General features: G+C 44.4%; 1 protein-coding gene across 2 annotated transcripts in view; it reads left to right on the top strand.

The window, feature by feature from the left end:
* The first annotated feature begins 3,803 nt into the window (after positions 1-3,803).
* Positions 3,804-20,992, top strand: part of PEDS1 (plasmanylethanolamine desaturase 1) — a 32,926-nt gene continuing 15,737 nt past the window's right edge. Inside the window, exons 1-2 of one of the 2 annotated variants that reach the window (XM_077831678.1) lie at positions 3,804-4,143; positions 10,568-10,687. In XM_077831678.1, coding sequence (XP_077687804.1) covers positions 3,981-4,143; positions 10,568-10,687 — 283 coding nt within the window. In that variant the 5' untranslated portion in view covers positions 3,804-3,980. The remainder of the gene's footprint in view (positions 4,144-10,567; positions 10,688-20,992) is intronic. The other variant, XM_077831677.1, reaches the window with a different exon arrangement.

Raw genomic sequence — 20,992 nt, forward strand, 5'->3', positions numbered from 1 at the left:
GTGAAGCACTGGAATGGGTTACCTAGGGAGGTGGTGGAATCTCCTTCCTTAGTGGTTTTTAAGGTCAGGCTTGATGAAGGCCTGGCTGGGATGATTTAGTTGGGGATTGGTCCTAGTTTGAGCAGGGGTTGGACTAGATGACCTCCTGAGGTCCCTTCCAACCCTGATATTCTACAATTCAATGATTAGATTCCAGGGCCTTGTACCATCCAGAAACATATGCAGCAGCGACAGGTCCTACTTTGCTAAAAAAGGACATCTGATGTAGCTAATTGCTACAGATAGCAGTCTCACATACCTCCAGTGTGAGAAACTGCTATCTGCAGAAATTAGCTTCATCAGATTGCAGTGTTACAGGTCGCACATCCCTGCAGATTGCACTTTGTAGTGTGTGTGTGTGTGTGTGTGTGTGTGTGTGTGTGTGTGTGTGTGTGTGTGTGTGTGTGTGTGTGTGTGTGAAAATGCTATCTGTAGGACCGGGCTACCTGCAGCAGTGACAGGTCCTACTTTGCTAAAAAAGGATATCTGATGTAGCTAATTCAAGCAGTCTCACATGTAAAACCAAACTGATAGCTTTCTTTAACAGTGTAACAAGCCTTGTGGATGGAGGGGGAAGCGGTTGACATGATCTATCTTGCCTTTAGTAAGGCTTTTGATACTGTCTCCCATGACCTTCTCATAAACAAACTATGGAAATGCAACCTAGATGGAGCTAAAATAAGATGGGTGCAAAACTAGTTGGAAAACAGTTCCGAGAGTAGTTATCAGTGATTCACAGGCTGAAAGGGCTGAGTCAGGCTGAAAGGGCATAATGAGGGGGGTTCTCCAGGGATCAGTTCTGGATACGTTTCTATTCAAAATCTTAATTAATGATTGAGATAATGGCATAGAGAGTACAATTATAAAGTTTGAGAACGATAACAAGCTGCACGCATACAAAATGGGAAATGACTTCCTAGGAAGGAGTACTGCGGAAAGGGATCTGGGGGTCATAGTGGACCACAAGCTGAATACGAGTACCGTGGAAAGGGATCTAGGGGTCCTAGTGGACCACAAGCTGAATATGAATGAACAATGTAATGCTGCTGCAAAAAATCAGATCACTCTGGGATGTCTGCTCTACTCTTCGCTGATTAGGCCTCAACAGGAGTATTATGTCCAGTGCTGGGCACCACATTTCAGGAAAGATGTGGACAAATTGGAGAGAGTCCAGAGAAGAAAAAAAATTGAGGCCTAGACAACATGACCTATGAGGGAAGTAGCATCTTTTTACAAAAGCTGTTTCTTACAGTCTACACATTTAAATAACTGCTACAGATAGCAGATTTCTACACATAGCAATTTCACATACACTACAGTGCAAGAAACTGCTACCCGTAGGCATTTGCTACATCAGGTAGCCATTTACTACAATAGCAGTTTCTTACAATCCATTGTGTGTCAATAACTGCTACCAGTAGCACATTCCTATGCGGAGCAGTTTAATACACTACACTGGCCAGCGACACTCCCTAGATCCAGCCCCTGCCCATGAAGCCTGGCTGCCATAAGATACTTCCCGAGGTGTGCCCTGCTGTACTCATCCCCCTTGGGCACGTGCCTCTCAGCTCCCCGGCCATCTGGTCACAGCCTGGAGACCTACCATTGCAGCTGTGTAGCTCTCCCCACACCCCCTGCGTGCAGAGCAGAACCGCCCCTTGCTCCCCTTGGCTGCCCTGCCCCAGCCCCATGGCTTCCGGGCTCTTGGTCACACAACCCGAACTCTGAGCTTGGCCATGTGAGCCCAGTGCCCAGCCCAGGCACTGGAGGCAGTTGGCTGCTGGCAGGGTGGACTTGCTCCTGTCAGCTCCGGAAACCAAAGCTGTGAGAACAGAGCAACCCCTAGGGTTGCCATATTTCAAGTTCCCAAATAGAGGATACTGCCGGGGAGAGGGGGAGGAGGAGCCAGGCAGGCACTTGAAGGGTTTCAGAGGGGTGTCTGTGTACTGGGGGGGGGGTTATTTGGGGCATAGGTGCCGACTCCATGGGTGCTCCGGGCCTGGAGCACCCACGGGGAAAAATTGGTGGGTGCTCTGCACCCACCAGCAGGTCCCCAACCCGCCCCCACATCCCAGCTCACCTCCGCCTCTGCTCCGCCTCCTCCCCTGAGCGCGCTGCTGCGTCCTGCTTCTCCCCACTCCCTCCCAGCACTTGCGCCATAAAACAGCTGTTTTGAGGCGCAAGCGTTGGGAGGGAGGGGGAGGAGGAGGAATGCAGCATGCTTGGGAAGAGGTGGGGCCTGGGTGGGGATTTGGGGAGGGGTCCAATAGGGACAGGGAGGGGCAGAGTTGGGGCGGGGCAGGGGGCGGGCATGAGCACCCACCAGCGCCAAGGAAAGTTGGCACCTGTGATTTGGGGAGTGCTGGAGGGGATATTTGGATGGCACCTGAGGGTGTACCTGCGGCAGGGATACCGACTGGAGGTGGGCTGCCAGTGCTGGGAAGGATGGGCCGGCTTAACAGGGGAGCCCCAGATGCTGCTGCAGAGGGGACACTGCATGTGGCCCCTCCCATTCCCCATCCCCTTCTCTTCCCCATCCCATCCCCCTTTGCCATGGTCTCCTGCCCCATCCCCCTTCCTCTTCCTCATTACTCTATCCCATCCCCCTTCCTGCCCCACTTCTTCTTTCCCCCACCTCACCCCCTTTCCCCCATGGCCCTGGCCCTGCCCTCCCAATGGGCACTCACCCTTGTATAGAAAACAGGATGCTTGCCATATAGCAGGGGTGGCCAAACTGTGGCTTGCGAGCCACATGTGGCTCCTTTACCATTAAAGTGTGGCTTGCAGAGCCCTGCCTGTCCTCCCCACCTACCAGACTGGGGCAGGGGTGCTCAGGACCTCTGCTTTGCAGCGGGGTGGTGCAGTAAGGGCTTCTGCTCAGCAGGGAGGGGGAGTCTCGGGGATTCAGCCCTGCGGGGTGCATCTGCGCAGGCTCAGGGCTTCAGCAAGAGCGGGGCTGAAGGCCCAAGTCCTGTCAGGTGCACCCTGGGTCTCAAACTTCTGAAGATTGTCATATGTGGCTTAGAGGGTCAGTAAGTTTGGCCAGCCCTGCCATATAGGGTATCCAGCAAACAGAGAAGGGGAAGACAATCAGCACCAGGAGACAGTGTCCAACTGCAAAAGTATTGGCAGGAGAACAAGCAACTGTATACCTTCCCCTCCACTGGCCTCTTTATGGGGAGTGAGGGGTGAGGCAATGCCACCCCTGCCCCAAACTACGCCCATTCCATGGACTCTGGCTTATGCTGCTGGGCCCAGTCCTGCGGGGGGGGGGGCGACGCCACTGGGCCCTATCCTGCGCTGCCCCATTTTTGCACCCCGTACCACTCTGCACCCTGGGCAGCTGCCCCTCTCACCCGTTACAGCCCTGTGCTGCCCCGCTCCTGTTAATACAGCTGGCAGAGGTGCTGCTCCATGTACGAAAACCCTCCCCATTAATGCAGCTATGCAATGGTGCAGCTTCTCCAAATGTGCTCCTTTCACCCTGTTAGTACAGCTGGGAGAGGGGCTGCTGCAGATGTGAAACCCCTCCCCATCACGGCATCCGGGCAATGGCGCTTCTCCAGATGTGATACTCCCCCCCCGTTAATGCAGCGAGCAGACGATGTGCTCCAGATGCGAAGGCCTCTGCTGTCTTGCCATTGGCTGAGGCATAGCAACCGCTGGTTTCCATTGGCCGAAAGGCGGTGCGGGAGCGGAGGTGATTGGACGAGCGGTGCTCCCACCTCTCTGGCCGGCGACTCCGGGCAGGCAAGTAAGTGCGGCTGGCGCCGGCTGGTGTCGATGCTCGTGGCGTGAGCGCTCGCGCTCGCGCTGGGCGGTTCCCCCGGCTCTGGAGCCCTGTTGGCCGGGCCGCAGCCCGAAGGCGACGCGCTGCCTCAGGCCGGGGGGCGGGAGCGGGAGAAGCAGCAGCAGCGGCGGCGGAGCGGAGAGGCCGGGCCATGGCGAGCGGCGGGGCCGAGTGCGCCCGGCTCCAGGCGAACGGGGCGGGCACGGAGCTGGAGGCCGAGGCTGTCTACGCGCAGGAGGAGTCCGAGAGCAGCAGCCGGCGCTGGGGAGCCCAGCACGTCGGGGCGAGGGAGCTGGCGGAGCTCTACTCCCCAGGTGCGCGGGGCGACCGGGCAGGGGCTCTGCCCCGCTGAGTGGGGGGCGCCGTGGGGTGGGGGAACGGGAGGGTATGTGGGGGCGGGGGAGTTGGGGAATGGAGGGGCTCTGCTCTGGCTGTTGTATAATGGGAGCGGGGGGGGGGGGAAGCTCTACTCTGGGAGGTGTGGGGAAGGCAGTCCTGGGCTTCCCCAAGTGATGTCCAGGCAGGAAAACACCCTCCCCCGCGGGGAAAAGTTACAACTTCAAGCCTCCTCCCCTAGGCCAGGCAGATGTTGGGGGGGAGCAGCCTCAGTTTTGCCTGCCCCCCACAGAGTTGAGTGGGGGTTTCTTTCCCCCTTGGATCAAGCAGGTCACTATGTATGAACCCTTCGTTCCTTGGGCTAGGGCATAAGCCCCCAGGCTGGTAGCATTCATCTGAAGGGACTTGTCCAAGGGCTCTGACTTCTCAGTTTGAGACCCGAGGAGGAAGCCCCATGGCCTTGATGCCTTTGTAGCCAGACAGGGAATTTTGCTTGACGTGAATCCCGTGGGGTGGGATGTGGGAGGAGGGCCGGGCCTGGCCTGGCCTGGCCCCTCATGCTCTCTGTGGAGCGGCTGATGATTTGAGCTGAACTTAACATGTCAGGATTGAGGAGTGTGTCTGAGTGGAGGGTGATGCTGAAACCAGGCTGCCACTTGTCAGTTTTCTTGTAATTCACACAGCAGGGCAGCGAAGTATGCTCTATAGGGGCCATGGCCATGTGGCATACAACTGGTCAAGTCAAACCACAGGTTAGGGTGTTTGGACCAGAAACAGTCCAGTGACTGAGGTCCGTAACCGTTGTGGAATAGACAGTTGGGCGTGTGGGGCAGTAAGCGAGGTAGTCTGGGACCCATGGTGCGAGAAGAACAGATGCTTGTGTAGAGAGGCAGTCTGAGGAAAGTGCAGTGACAGCAACAGGGCCCTTTGAGGAGACCAAGAGGAAGACAGGCAGGAAGGAAAAGTTATTAGGAAGCTGGGTAATGACGAGGGTTTGGGAAGAAAAAGCAAGTGGAAGGGAGGCAACAGAAGACTGCAGAGTCAGGGTGAAGTTGGGAGCCTGAGAGATCCACTTTCCAAAGCTAAGTGAGCTTTAGGCTATTTCCTTACTGCCTGGAAAGGCAAAACATCGCCTTCCTTGGCTCCAGACAGCAAGGCCTGTGCATGCCAAGAGAGGTGCAGGGATGCAGCATGCGGCAAATCAGCTACCTGGCTTAGTTCTCTTCTGTCAGCCTTTTCCCTCTGCAGACCTGGGAGACCCATCTTTTTATTCTTCAGACTACTAGCACAACCCCCCAAACGCCTCAAGATCTAGACATGGAAGTTACTGTGAACTTCCCATATCAAAGGGCTTTTGTGTTATCTTTCTTGGGAACACTGTGAAACGGCAATGTCCCACGCTTGGTATCTGTGTTCAATGTGATGTGTGTCTTGTGAAGATATCTGGAATGAACTCATCTGAAGCAGAACTGCAATAATATACACTTAATGAGGCACTCCATGGTTTTTCTGTACTCTTTAGATGAATTTTAATTGTTTGAATTTATTATTTTTATCAGTAATATCCAGCACTCACATATCAGTTTTCAAGCAGAGATTGCAAAGTACTTAAAAAAGATAGTTGGCTGTATCCCTATTTTACAGACAGGGAAAGTGAGGTATGGAGAAGTTAAATGACTTGCTGTCTAGGCCAGACAGTTGAGTCAGGCAGACTGGAATCCAGGTCCCCTGACTCCAGCCCAGTGTTCCAGCCCCGAGAGAGTGCAGCCTTTCCTGTTGCCTAGCAAGAGAAACTATTTCCCTTCCCTCGCCCCAGTCTTGTAGTTCAAGTCTTGTTTCTGGGCAAGGCAGTACCAACAGAAATATTCCTGGCACTGGCATGTACTAGTGATATAGTGCTTTGAGATTGGGGCGGGAGGATTAATTTTTTTCATACCCGTTTTCAAACTTTGCTGCACGTCATTTTTTTTTTTTTAGCCCTAACCATCAATGTGCAATCATGCAGTGGAAGTAGCTGCAGAAACTCATCCTAATACCCCTTTCTATGAGTGGGAAAATATGTTCTTTCTTTGGAATAAAGGGTAGAGAGTAATTTTTGATGCCTTTGTCATTTCCAACCGATTCCTCCTGAGATGAGAGCGTAAATCTTCAGAAAGAGAAAAAATACATATTTCAGCACTTCGTGAAACTGTGCCTATTATTGCTGTTTCCAACAAAACAGCCATTAACGGCAGTTCAGCTAAAACAACTTAGCTCACAGATTGGAGGTGGTTAAGAAAAATAAGCTTCACACACAGGCAGAACATGAATATCAGTGAATGCATTTTAAGTTGCTTAGCTTTTTAGTTTTCTGGATTGTTTATTTCAAGTGACATACCCACTTGAACTTTTTTCTGTACATTGGTCACACCACAGCTGTGCTGAAAGATCAGGTATCTGTCAGGTATTTGTCATACCATCAATCCAAGTATGCTAACCTAACCCCAGCAATGACTGCCTAGGCTTCAAAGAAAGGTGGTCAATAATTTACCTTGCTGACTTTGTCATAATTTATAGCAGAATAACTTCTTCCTTACCTCTCTAGTGGTCTGTTTACTCTCTGAAGTATGAGACTGCTACCTTTACCTTCAGCTACAGATAAAAACTAGGGAGCAGTGCATATTGTGGATTTTGTAGGGGGTTTTATACCAATAACTCACTAATGCTAGTAGGGATTAAATGTGTGAACCCTTCATGCACTGGTGGGAACACACTGCAAGTTCCATAAGTAAGCATATTCTGATACTTCAGGGGTCCAAATATGAAGCTAGAGTAATGACTTTGTGGGAGAATGACAGATTGTCTACATGGAGAAACTTACTGGTGTAACTATACTATTATAACTTCACAAGTAGACATTTTTATTCTGGAATAAGAGTGCCTTTTTCCAGTACAGTGTATGTCACTTTGGCTTATTTCCATAATCCTTTTTCAAAATAGTATTTTGTATTTTGTTGATCCTCTCTGTTTGGCAACTGTTAAAGTTTAAGTGTTCCATAAATATCAGGTGATCAGTGCTGACTTGCACTCTTGCAGTTGATTGACCAGTCTGGCTAAGATTAGGGCCATATTCCTGGTTTCAGATGTCAATATGAAGAAAGTGGTCTCAGTATCCCTGATATGCAGAGTTACAGGGTTCTGTTCACACACCCTGGGACATGAGTAGAAGTGCCTTGGTGTTTCCCACATTATCAACTAATTGCTCCTTGTGGACCTCTCAAGTTAGCTCTTCTAATCAGGGTGCCGCTTCTCCTTGCAGAATGTGGGTGTTAATTAACTTTAACTTTGGGTACCTTGGAGGCCTTTTTAGAGCAGCCTACCATATTGTTGCCTTCTGCCTCTTTGAAAACCTGTTCTTTTTGGTGTTCCTTTAATCACTTTTGCTCTTCCTACAAAGTCATCTGCTATCCCAGGATCCAACTATACAATTTAGATATGTCCAGCCTTCTCAGAACAAAATTCTGCATTGGTGAGATTAGAACATGTTTACCTCTTAAAATTCTTATTCCTATCCAGTTCTGTCTGACTTACTAAAGGAATGCTTTCTGGGCATGCCATGTTACTCAGCCTACTGGAGAATAACAAAATGCCCTGCTTATCGTACCAGACCCTTGATCACCATGATTTTCTTTCGCTCCTCCATATACAGCTCGGCAGGGTTTTCCTTAATACTTGGAAACAGGTATTCAACATATGTTAGCACTGATTGACTGTCTTCTACGCTACAAAAAGTATCCCTTACTGGTGGTTGATATCTGAAACATTTGAACTGGTGCTGAACGTGATTTAACTGTAAAAGTAGTTAGTGGCTAACCATGTTCAGCACCTTTTCAGAAAAGAGTTAACTTCTGATAACTCATACTTGACAATGCTTACAGTTAAACTGTGTTCAGCACCAGATCAGCTCTGTTGCTGCTGACACCTGTTGTCATCAGTGAGAGAGAGAGAGTTGCTAGAGCAGATGAAATCTAAGAAGGGGAAGTGATTGGGACTTCTCACATCTGATAGAAAATTCATGACCAGTAACCTCATCAACTGTTGTTCTTACTGGCCATTTTAAAAGATTGTAAATTCACTTTTTTATTTTGTCTGAGGAAGGAAAGGCATGTCAGTGTCTCACTGTATTAAACTTAAGTATCTCTTGATTAGCTAGTAGTGGATGCTTTCTAGGTCTTGATTGCCCACGAATCAGAACCTTCCTAGAGTGTAAGTCTATCCTGAAACACATGCTTCCTCTTTGTAAAGGCAAGGAGTGAGCATTTGTTGTAATGTGAAGAACTGTAGCAAGATTCAAATGAAATGACTGATTTTTAGACCGCATTTTCATGTGTCTTCACAAGTGTCTGAGTATCTTGTTACAGCTGTATGCACTGTTATTTCACAGTACAGTAGAACCTTAGAGTTATGAACATCCGGAGAGTGGAGGTTGTTCATAACTGAAATGTTCGTAACTCTGAACAAAACATTATGGTTGTTTTTTCAAAAGTTTACAACTGAACGTTGACTTAATACAGCTTTGAAACTTTACTATGCAGAAGAAAAATTCTGCTTTCCCTTTGTTTTTTTTAGTAGTTTACATTTAACACAGTACTGTACTTTGCTTTTTTTTTTTTTCCTGTCTGCTGCTGCTGCTGTCCGATTGTGTACTTCCAGCCAGCGATGAGCTGCCAAAATCTTAACAACCGGTTCCCTCCTCACCCACGAGGGGGTCGTTGCCCATCCCCACCCCCCGAGACTCCTGCCCCATCCACCCACCTCCCCTGTCCCCTGACTGCCCCCGGAACTGGGTTACCTGCTGTGGTGTGGGTGGCTGTCCTCGCGACCCCCTACCCTGCCGCCCCAGCTCACCCCTGCCTCCCTGGGCCTGAGTGCGAAGCTGCCGCCTGCTTCTCAGCCCACCCTGGCTTCCTGCACGAACAGCTGATTCATGGGAAGCTGGGGGCGGGAGGGGGAGAAGCAGAGCGTGGCGGTGTGTTCAGGGGAGGAGGCGGAGCGGAGGTGAGCTGGGGCCGGGGGCAGGGTGGGAGCTGCCGGTGAGTGCTCTGCCCCCACCAAATTTTCCCCTTGGGTGCTCCAGGGCTGGAGTCAGCACCCAAGGCGCCACTTTTGGCCAGTTAAATTTAGAAGCCCTTTTAGAACCGGTTGTCCCTCATGGAACAACCGGTTCTACAAGGGCTTCTAAATTTAACAACTGGTTCGTGCGAATCGGCTCCAGCTCACCACTGCTTCCAGCTCCAAATGAGGTGCGTGGTTGACTGTAACTCTGAGGTTCTACTGTATACAAAGTTCTGCATGCAACTGGGAGTCAAGATTCCTGGGCTCTATTCCCAGCTCTGTCACAGACCCACCTTGGTTAAGCAATTTAACCTGTCTAACACTCTGAGGATTATCATACCTCACAGGCATTCACTAGTGGGGGGAAAGGGTGTTCTTAATTTGAGATGGCTAACTTGAGGTAAAATCCTAAGGAAGATTAGGCAATTTGTCATTTTCACACAAGTTAGCAGGCTGAGTTAAAGGTTGTCAGGGAGAGTAGTCAGTATTGTTTTCACACAAGTTAGCAAGTAATATTGAACTCCCTTGTTTTAACTAACTCAAGTTAAGGGGTTTTTTTTTCCTAGTAAAGATAAGACCTTGAAGGCTTGGGGGGTTAATGCCTAAAGAGCTTTGAGAGCCACATAAAGATGTTATGAAAGCAGCTCTGAGGGGACACAGGAATACCAGAGAACACATTTTCTTTTTCACTCATGTACTTGTTTGAATATGCTGAATGAAACATATAAAAACATTTTTTGTTCATTTCCCTAATACATTGGAAGCTTTTCATGATCAGTTTTAAAATCGCCTCTGTACCTGGATATGGGGGACAAAGGGTACTTCAGTCACTATATCTGAGACTCATAAGACTGAAAGGTAAGAAGCCTGCTGAAGGAAAATCAGCACTTTGAGGTTGAACTTCACTCCTGCTGACAATAGTGAAAATGTGCCATTATCAGTGAAGTGGCATGCTGCTTCCTGTTGCTGCATAGAAAAGGTATGGCAGCTACAAAAGCAAGACCAAAGCTGCTGAAGGGCATGACCGTGAATACTGCAAGAAGGAAACTGAAATCTGTGCTAAAAGATGTTTTTTCTGTCTTTGATTTTTTTTTTTTTAAATAATGGTGCATAGCAGAGGAGTGTCTCTGACATGAGACAAAATATACTGTTCCCACCACTAAATAAGTTTCTGCTTCATCATTTCTAAACAACATGAAAGAGGAGAAACTGAGCAAATCATACAGGCAATAGATTACTTTCGTACCTTGGCTTTTAATACTAAGTGTTTCAAATATTACTGTTTATGTGCCCTCTTTTATTCAACAGGGAAAAGACTGCAAGAATGGATCAGTGTCATCTTATGCTTCTGTCTGATCTCTTTCAACTTCTACAATCTCCTCTCCTACTTGAGCCTGGACCATACTCTCTCAGTTATTGTTGGGATATGTAAGTAGAAGCTATTCACAAGATAGTAATTGAATTGTAATAACATAAGTGTTCATCTTTCCCTGGTTACCGAAATTCATTTTGTGAAGCTGGAAGTATATGCATGATCATAAGCATTTGTTCAGATGCTTGTCTCATAATTTGAGGAAATGAGTAATGAGTATCTGCAACTAAATACTCAGTGTAGGGTGCAACTTCAAATTTGAAGTTCATCACTCTTCTGGCTGTCGTTCCAACCATTTCTGTGCTCTTGTCTCGTAGATAAAATGGCTTTGCTTTGTAGAATAATGCTCACTTCTGTATGTGCTTTTCATCAGTGGACCTCAAAGAATTTTACAAAGGAGGTCAGAAGGATCACTAATTGTTCTGATATTTTTCCCCTGTTTTTTTAATTCCTTTGAAATAATTACATGAGAATTGTTCAAAAGATAAATAGATGAGTTACAAAATTGTTATGGAAATGTGTCCATTAAATAAATGCCTGCTATAGAAAGTCTTTAGGATTGCACCGTAAGGGTGAGTACAAAGAAAGATCTTGGTTCTGAATTATCAGACATCTGTATAATTTGGGCTTTTGGAGATATACGCTCTTCCTTAGTATGTCTTGATTATATTACAAATGTCTTTATTTCCACATGTCAGGAGTATCAGAATCTGACCTGGCCTTCACCTTCAAAATGTTAACTCTGTCATTTAACTGAGATTGCAGGTCTTTTCTGCTATCTCCTTGTTGTAAGTAATCCATAAAGAAGTGACTTTTGATCAGTTATTAGTCTGTTGGGCTGGAAACCAATAAATGCAAATTGGAAAGATAAAGTAAACAGCTCAGATTGCCAGACAAAATCTGTTCTCTTTACTTTATCTTCCCAATTTGCATTTATGGGTTTCCAGATTGCCAGGGACAGTCTGGTCCCTTTGCCTCACTCTGATGGTACAAAGGGGTTGAAAGCTGCCTCGATTGCTTGAGCAGAGAGGTGCTTCTGCTTGAGGGAATGCATAGCAGGCTCCTACTCTGTTCCCTTGTCCCTGCACTGAAATAGGGGGTAAGTGTTGGGAGAGAAGGCTTGTGGCTGAAGCGTTGTTGCATCCTGATATTATCAGCAGAAATGGAGGGTTCTTTGGCTGCTCTGAATTATACTGGAGCCTGAGAATCAGGGAGCCAAATTCTTTCCTCCTGTGGCGCGCTCCTCCCACAGGCATCACCGCAGAGAATCTGGCCTAATCACTTTCTGTACCTATTGTGGATTAGTTCAGGAATTTCTGGGGAAAATTTGTGTTTGGAACTACTAATTGCCTTTTTTCCAGACTTTCATCATTCACATTTTATCACATGATGTTACACAAGTGACAGTGATGCTTATCCCCCTTACTAAAGTGCTCTGAGATCTACTGGCAAAACTTGTACACTTTGTTTTATTTTCTGTTACAATCATCAATACAATTTTACTGATAAATAGTGGAGCGATTCAAAGGGGAAAAGGAATTATGAAAAACCCACTATTCATAGATTCATAGATACTCAGGTCAGAAGGGACCATTATGATCATCTAGTCCGCCTCCTGCACAACGCAGGCCACAGACTCTCACCCACCCACTCCTGCGGAAAACCTCTCACTTATGTCTGAGCTATTGAAGTCCTCAAATTGTGGTTTTAAAGACTTCAAGGAGCAGAGAATCCTCCGGCAAGTGACCCATGCTACAGAGGAAGGCGAAAAACCTCCAGGGCGTCTTCCAATCTGCCCTGGAGGAAAATTCCTTCCTGACCCAAATATGGCGATCAGCTAAACCCTGAGCATATGGGCAAGATTCACCAGCCAGATACACAGGAGGGAATTTTCTGTAGTAACTCAGATCCCACCCCATCTAACATCCCATCACAGGCCATTAGGCCTATTTACCATGAATATTTAAGTGTGAATCCTCAAATTGGGGGGAAAAAACTACCAAATTAGTTACTAAAAATAGTAGGGAAAGAGAATACAGTATGGAAGGGTGTAAAATGTGTTATCAGCACAGGCTATATACTGTGCTACTTCACTATCTCTTTTCAGGGTTCATAGTATACAGGATTTATGAATCTGAATAGCAATTATTTTTAATATCTGATGTGTTGGAAGCTGTTTATAGTGAACTCCTGCTATAGTAATTCTGTCTATCGAAAAGTAGAACAAGAAGTCAAGTATTTCAATCTCATAATCTTATTTATGGCAACCCTCAATTTATAGGACAGATTCAACCCTAAATTATACCATATTAACCCCATAGATAGAATGTATGTTGTGTGGATTTAACAGAACACAAAACTGAGTTGAAGGTGGTTCTGGAATATTCATAGAATTGGGCTCCATGTAACAAGTTGCACTCTTAACAACTTGAAATGCTGCCCAATGTACAGAGGGCAAAAAGCATCCCCAGGTGCCAAATATATCTGCTTTGAAGAGTCAGCATTCTAGTGGAATGACAGTGCTTCAAAAGAACGTCACTGATTCTGTGTTGTTCTGAGACTGTAATGGGAATCGGCTTAGAAAGGATTAGAGAGCATGCCTGCTTGGCTTAGATTGTATGTTCTCCTAACTATCTGACAAATTGTAGGTTAAATTCTGGTTTCTCAACAAAGCATGATGCTAACGAACATCCCTAAAATGCTAACTTTCTGTCTCCTCTAGTGTGTGAATTTTGTACCATGTATTAACGATGAATAGTAAGGAAAAATATAAACATGGGCTTTACAGTAATTGCTTCGTTAAGTTAATAGAAAAGAGCATATTTGCAGATAAATACCCTAAACTCTTCTCAGTTGCTGTGCTTTCTAATATGCTTGTTCTTGGAGAAGGAGGCTTGAATAAATGTAACGTGAGGTTTCACATTGTTTCTGAGGGTGGCGGATGGTAATCTAAATCCCTGTTCAGTGTGAGCAGTATGACTTTTATTACAGGATACCAAGCAAGTACAACAGTGACAGCTATTGGATATTGCTTGCCTGAGCTTGCTCCTTGAACCTGAGCAGTGAATCTGCTTGGCAGTGGCTCTTAAACTTGTGTTTTGCTCATTTGGGTGGTTTGTTTTTTTGTCCCGTTCTCCCCCTCCGTCACTATAAATTGTTCCACCTGATTTACTTGAATTTTAGAATGTTGTCCCCTCTTCCCTTCTCTGTTTCCCATGTATGGGATGGGGGTGAAGAGAGAATGACATCTTGCATGGGAATTATCCCATGATCAAGAGAATATAGATAGGGGAAGAAGTCAGCAATTTTGTTTAACCAGGGTGGATAAAAATCAAAGATTTTTTTTTTTTTTAATTTAAAAAATTGGATTTTTTTAAAATTTAAATTGGACTCTTTTGATAAAATGCTTTTTGAGGAAAAAACCTATCTAAAGATATCTTTGAGCTATAGTTTTAATTAAGATACATTATCTCATCATGGAATAGGGATTATAAATTCTAATTCTATAGTATGAGACAATATATTCATGTAATGTTTAAGAAAAGTTTTGTAAATGAGTTCCAATAGTTCATAGATTAGGGACCCAATTTTATGGGGTTCCAGGGGCTTCTGTATAGATTATTTAGGTTAATCTTTCTATTTACCCAGTGGGATTCAGTGCTCAGTCTAGAAGATACCATCAGAGATGCTTAGTTTTGGAGTGCTCAAACTGTGGATTTGTGTCTCCAGACACAACATGCTTGTTAACAGCAAAAATATTTTTAAATAAATAATATATAGAGGTGAGAAATAACAGACCTCAACCCTATTGTTCCTCTGCAAATTTGTGTACACAGAGTCAATCCCTTACCTCTCTCTAAAAGTGCAAAGTTTCAAAAAGTTCAATAAATAGAAGATTGTTGGGGCAGACTAGATCTGGACAAGGAGAAGAAGTCTGGAGATAAATGTGAGAAGGGAGGGACAGGCAGTAGAAATACAAGTGAAACTGTTTGAGCAGCATATTCCAGAAGTCTTGAGGTCTTTCTGAGTGTAGCCTTCATTGATTTGAGATCTACCATACCATTCTCTCAATAGAAGGGAAAACCTATAATGGCAGCAGGCCATAAGAGATCCAGTTTGGGAATAAGAACCATTCAAGAAATATGTTTGCTGATGATGTTTTAAAGAAAGTCACAACAGTGAACTGGTGGAAGTCACCTAAGCACTTGGATTCAGAGACTGTTGAAGTGATAACCTCACTTTTAACAGCAGTAGCTGCTTCTGCTGGTGTAGAAAGAATATTTTCTTCCTTTGGACTAATTCATTCCAAATTGAGAAATCGTTTGGGACCTGGAAAAGCAGAAAAGCTTGTTTTTCTTTGCCAGATTATGAACAAACAGGAAAATGAGGGTGAAAATGACTGAGTTAGCTGCAGAAGCCATATTTTAAATTTTCTCATGTTGACCTGGATGACCTAGTCGATTTAATTTTTTTTAATATTTCATTTAACTATTTTAGTTTAAAACAATTTTTAACAAAAACAAACCTGATTTTAAAAAAATGTTTAACTAAATTCAAAAATTCATATGCTTGTTTTGTTAAAATATTATATTTTGAAGAAAAAAATCCAGAATACATAACATTTTTGTTTTAGTAAAATAAAACAATTTAAATGTCTATCTGATGTTCTCCTCCTAATATAGCATGGCAAGAAAATCCTCCAAATATTAATGATTAACCTGTTGAATTGGAGATAGTTCACCTCCCAATGACTTCATAAATATCTGCTTCAATTACCTTTGGTAAATGAAATAAAGGATTTTGTCCTACCCTGTAAGGCACTGACAGAAAGGGAGTGTAATGTGGCGATTTAAAGTATGTCTGCACTGCAGCTGGGAGCATGCCTCCCAGCCTGGGTAGACAGACGCTGGCTAGGGCGCATGAGCTAGAGCGCCAAAGCGTGGATACTGTGTCTCAGACTACCCAAACAACAGTCTTTCATTTTCTGATATAGCTGTAAAACTAATCTGAAAAGTTTTCAAAATAAATCACTTAAAAAATGTATAGTGTGTACCTTCTAAAAATGAAAGCTACATCTATCAAAGTTGTGAAGAATATGTATTAAGGTTATAACAATCAACAAGAATACACTTTTATGTAGAAATCCATGATTAAATCGAGTCTTCCTGACTAGTGATTTAAATTGTGATTTAAATCAATTTGATTTAAATCAGATTCACCCCGTGTTTAACCCATAGTATCTGTTCCCAGCTGGCTTTCTTCTTAGAGGGGACAGTGATGAAAGCCTGAGCTATCTGTTGTTCCAGTTACAAGCTTAACTGATAAGGTAGCCAATTCACTGATAATACTATTTAAATAGCAGTGAATGATTAAAGTAGCAGAATTTGGATTCTGTGTAAATATAGTAGTGTGGAAACCACTGATAAACTATTCAAAAATGAGTGCAATAAAGTAATATAAATGTCACATAGCAACAACCAAGACACTATGCTCTAATATTGTTCCTCTGGAGAGGGAGATAATACCAGTGTTTCATTTGGTCCAAGGTTATTTAATTTTCCTCATATGCTTTTGCCAGCCTTGTCTTTTTAAAAAAACATTAAACAACTAAGGCCAAATTCAGCCCTACAGTAAACAGGTGTATCTTATATTGACGTAAATGAGTGCACCTGCTGATTCAGAGGTTGCTTTTGGTCCATAGTCAAGGATTCTTTGACTTTTAATTCTGAATAATGCTATTCCGAGTATGGGAATGTACAGAAATATTCATCCTTGCACAAATGGCCGGTCTGAGACCCCCTGAGTGCCTGAATCCCTGCCTTAGATGATCTCTGTCCCTGCTAAAGGGTTACCCCAGAGATCGTTTTGGCAAAACCCAAAGGGCTTTGAGCTGAAGAGCAGGCATTATCGCATTCTCTTACTGCAGAAGATGGCATGTACTGGTGTGAATGTTAATGTTATGAACCTGCAGGTGTGTTTAAAAGTTTTTTTAATTTAAAGCTCTATATTCTTTTTTTTTAATGATTGAAGCAACTAGTAACAATGGAAGGCTGCATTATTACTGTGGTGTCACTGGAGGTCCTGAATGTTTAATTGAGACTCCTGAGCTAGATTCAATATTACCTGTCACTTGTTCGAATCCAGCACTGCTCAGTAGAGATCATTGTTCTTTGCCACCTGTCTAGCCTGAGAAATGAATTGTGGGGTCTCAGTCCATTTCTAGTAGATGAACGTTGCATTACAGCATCCACTGAGTTATCTGCCTCCTTTCTTGCTAGTGAAATTGCCTGGGTTTGGAGATAGGGAGGGTCTTTCAAGGGTGACGAATTGATTGGCTGTGTGGGGAAGCAGGTAGTGCTGCTTCCTATGCTGTATCTGTTTTATGGGTTCTGGCTGAAGATTCCATTCACTAGCGCTAAATTTTTTTCAATGTAAAAACAAAAGAAGTGGGAGGAGTTATTCCCTGTGAAGGTGAAAACATGGGAGACTAGCAAAAACCTGTTTATCTAAAATATTAAAGATCCAGAACAGCTTCTGAAGTAGTAACTAATAGTTTTCTTGTTGTTAGTTTTCTGGTGCCCCTTCTTTGGGCTCCTTTGCAAAGTGTGTATTTGAGCTTGAGGTTCAGAGTGCCTGGAGATAAGACAGACATGCAAACAGCACGCCAAAAATAGCAGTGTGGACATTGCAGCACTGACAGTGGTTTAGGCTGACCACCCAAGTCCAAGCCTGTTCAGCTCCTGAGTCCGAGCTCAGGTGGGTAGCCTGAGACACAGTATCCATGCTTTGGCACTCTAGCTCATGCGCAGCTAGCTAATGTCTGTCTACCCAGGCTGGGAGGCATGCTTCCAGCTGCAGTGCAGACACCCTTTAAATGGCCACATTACACTCCCTTTCTGTCAGTGCCTTACAGGATAGGACAAAATCCTTTCTTTTTTACTGTTGAATGTATTTAAAATGTATTTAGTGACATTCAGTGATTCCAAAAACACTTCCAACTCTAGAGGCCTGGATCCTGTGTGTGCAGGCTGTCACAAAGGCAGTCACTTGCCTGGGCGATGTGAGCAGAGTCTTTTATTAGATATCATCTGATTTGGCATGTTGTAATGGGCTGTGCCAAATCATATGCTAAATGAGTCTCATGCAGGGAGAGAGGCTGACCAAGAACTTTGTTTGGTTTCAGAACGATTTCTGAATTAAAGATTCTGTATTTGTTTGCTCAAAGGTGACCTGGAGAGGAAAGGAGAAATTGGGAATGTGCCTAAAATTGGCCTTTCCTGATGTGCAAAGATGGCCTGAGAGGCTTGTATTTTTTTTTTTTTTTTTAAAGGGGTGGGTGGGTTGTGTGTATGGGCTTCTGCTTGCTTTTATTTAAGAAGTTCAGGTCTTGTTTGCTGTAGATCTCTCTCTAGTGACTGGAGAGCTGTGGAAAGTCTCATCGTGAGACAAAGCTGAGCCCTTTGAAGGGGAAGTGGTTTTGAGTAAGACTGTTTAAAACTCTGAGGTTTTTAACACTTTTATTTAACTCCATTGCATACTTGCATGGATGTCTTTGCCAAATACTTAATACACGTGCCCTCTCTGGGTATGAAAATTAGAAAAATTTAGAAAAATAAGTTAACCAGGGAGAGGGGGCAGCTGAGCTCTAGTTGCCAGGCTTTCTTGTCAATTTCACAGCTCCTGCCATGGAATTGACAAGACAGTCAACTGCCAATGTAAGGGACGCAGTGTCTACAGAGACACTGCATTGCCTTAACTACACCAACATAAGCCTTGCACCTCTCATGCAGATGGAGTTATTGTGTTGGTGTAGCAGGGCACTTACGTCGGCAGGAGGAAGACTGTAGTGTAGAAACTGAATAATTAGGTCGATGTAAGCTGCATTATGTCTACCTAACTGTGTAGTGTAGACCAGTCCTCAGTTAAAGTGAGACCTTGGACTACATTGTGAGATAGTAGCTCCCCTCTCTACCTCCTCCCCCCCACCCATTCTCCATGTAAGATGCCTTACTGCAAAACTAGAGAAGACAAGACTTGCCAGTCTTGACGTTTCAAGTGCAGTTTCTCCTTTGCTTTTCAGGCCTTCAATATATGTCATAAAGCAGCAACCCCCCCCCCCAAAAAAAAAAAAAAAAAAACAAACAACCCCCCCCAACAAATGCAGATGAAACTTAAAATCTTTTGTACCTTTAGGGCTGACTTGTGGTATCTGGTGTTCTCTTTTATGTGTTTTAGAGGTTTATTAATTAGGATATTAATTGTCATCCGACTGCAACTTGACAGATAAACTGAATCCAAATTGATAGTTTTTCTCCATTTTTTTTTTCCTCTGTGCAGAAATAAGTGATTAGCTATAAAACCTCAATTGATTGGCTGCTTTGTTGTAAAAGTTGATTTTTATCTTTAAAAAAGGTTGCTTAACTGTTATGTTACCTAAGCATCAGGTATGGAATATGTTGACTCCAGAACAAGTTCAAAGTCTGGCAGGATCAAGAGAAATTAATGTGGTTTTTTTTTTTTTTTTTTTAGAATATAAGGTGCTTGGCTATCCAAGGGACGAGCGCAATATAAATCTTGGTAGACAGGAAATTTATCCCTTCATCTTTTTGAGGTAGATGGATGGAATTCCACGCTGTCCCAAGTACATTAACTCAGTTAGAGCTAACGCAAGTGTGTCTAACCCAAGCTGGGAATTGCACCAGTGTAAACATATGTACGTAGCCTATTCTGAAAGAATAGATGTCTTGGTTAGAAAATCTCACATTCAGTACTATTGCAGCTGCATTGCAGAAGGGTGCAATGATTCTGGTTAGTATGTAGCTGATTGCTCTAGGATCCTTCAAAGTGAAAGGTACTCTAGAAATGTAAGTTATTTTATAAAACTGGGCCCTTTAACTTGAGCCCTAAACATACTGCACTGTTGAAATGCTGCTACCTTTGGGGTGGAGGTGCTAGCTAGTGCTGCTGGAGGGAGTGTTGAACAGCCACACTAGGGGCAGACTTGGACCTTGCACAAAGTGCACCACAGGATCCTTAAGGTATCTGCAGGTATATATGAGTATTATTATGTTATCCTCCAAAAGGGACCTCCAGAGTAAACTGTGTGGTACTGCAAAGGGCTGCATTGACCCTGCTTGATTGCAACCAGAGACTTCAGAGAGTGTCAGTGTTTGGCAAGAGGATTTGCTCACTAAGCCACCCAGAAGGTGAACTGCTGTGAGGGAGAGGGTCTTTTAGCAAAAGACCAAGTCTTCCTTTTGGTTCTCCTGCAGCATCTTCTACTGTACCAGCCTTCTCTGGGGTCCGCGTGCTGCCATTGTATTTCTGAAGAGACAGTAGAATAGAAGAGTTCCTATGTGAATATCCTCTGTATAACCATCCAGTTTTCAGTTCTAAACAGAATTCTAGACTAGTGTGATAGGAAGAAAGTCTCATACACTGCAATCCTGTCTGGCTGTCCAGCTAGCTGGGTGCATCCAAAGCCAGCTAGTTTTGTTGCTGGGTTTTTTTCTTTAGTTGACACTTGGTTCTTTAGTTTGCTGAATTGGGGATGGATTGTTTTGCTCAAATCTTCTATCTGATAGATGTTTGCTTAAGAGCCAATTCCTGTGGCCTGTCCTTGTGTTTAGTGTCTGGCTTCCCAGCTGATTTTGCTGGCAGCTTCTGGCTGTAACTCAAGCAACAGTGTCTGACAGGCTGTTTTCCATCCTTCTGGGCACTTCTTCCTTTTGGTACCTTCTTAGATGTAACTCTTGTGTATTGGGGAATTTAGAAATGCCTTCAGAGATAAAACTTTAAGGTAGCCAACTTCTGTTGGTTAGTTCCTCTCTAAGGGAACAGAGAGCATCTCAAAAGATGTTTCCATCCCTCTAGTACTTGCTTTTTGAATCTTTTTGACTGAACTGAATGCGACTCCCAATGTGTAAGGCTACCCAGCACAGGTTTCCGAGAACTGTGAGAGGCCAGTTGAGTCATCCGTTTCCTTAGTTTAACAGATGGGCTGTCTGAGGAGAGCCTGACAAACTATCATGTTTACTTTGAATTGCTGCTGCTATTTTACATCTAACTCTCTTCCCCTCACACTTTGGCAGTCTAACCAAAAGAACCTATTAGTTTTTCTCCCATAAGCATATAACCTTCAGGTGTTAAGTAGTGCAGGAGTCTCGGCCGTCTTTCTCCTCTAGGCCTCACGCTGTTTCTGGCTTTTTGGTGGATTCTTACATTGTGTTCAGATGTGTGCTACAATAGTGGGAGGCCAGGCAAGAGATACTGCTGTATTCTAATAAAGCGTTTCTGAAAGAAGTGTAATACAGTGACTAGACAGCATGTGGTTAGGAAACCAGGAGACCTGTGTTCCATCT

The sequence above is a fragment of the Eretmochelys imbricata genome, chromosome 13 (assembly GCF_965152235.1).
Source record: "Eretmochelys imbricata isolate rEreImb1 chromosome 13, rEreImb1.hap1, whole genome shotgun sequence".
NCBI classification, from domain to species: Eukaryota; Metazoa; Chordata; order Testudines; family Cheloniidae; genus Eretmochelys; species Eretmochelys imbricata.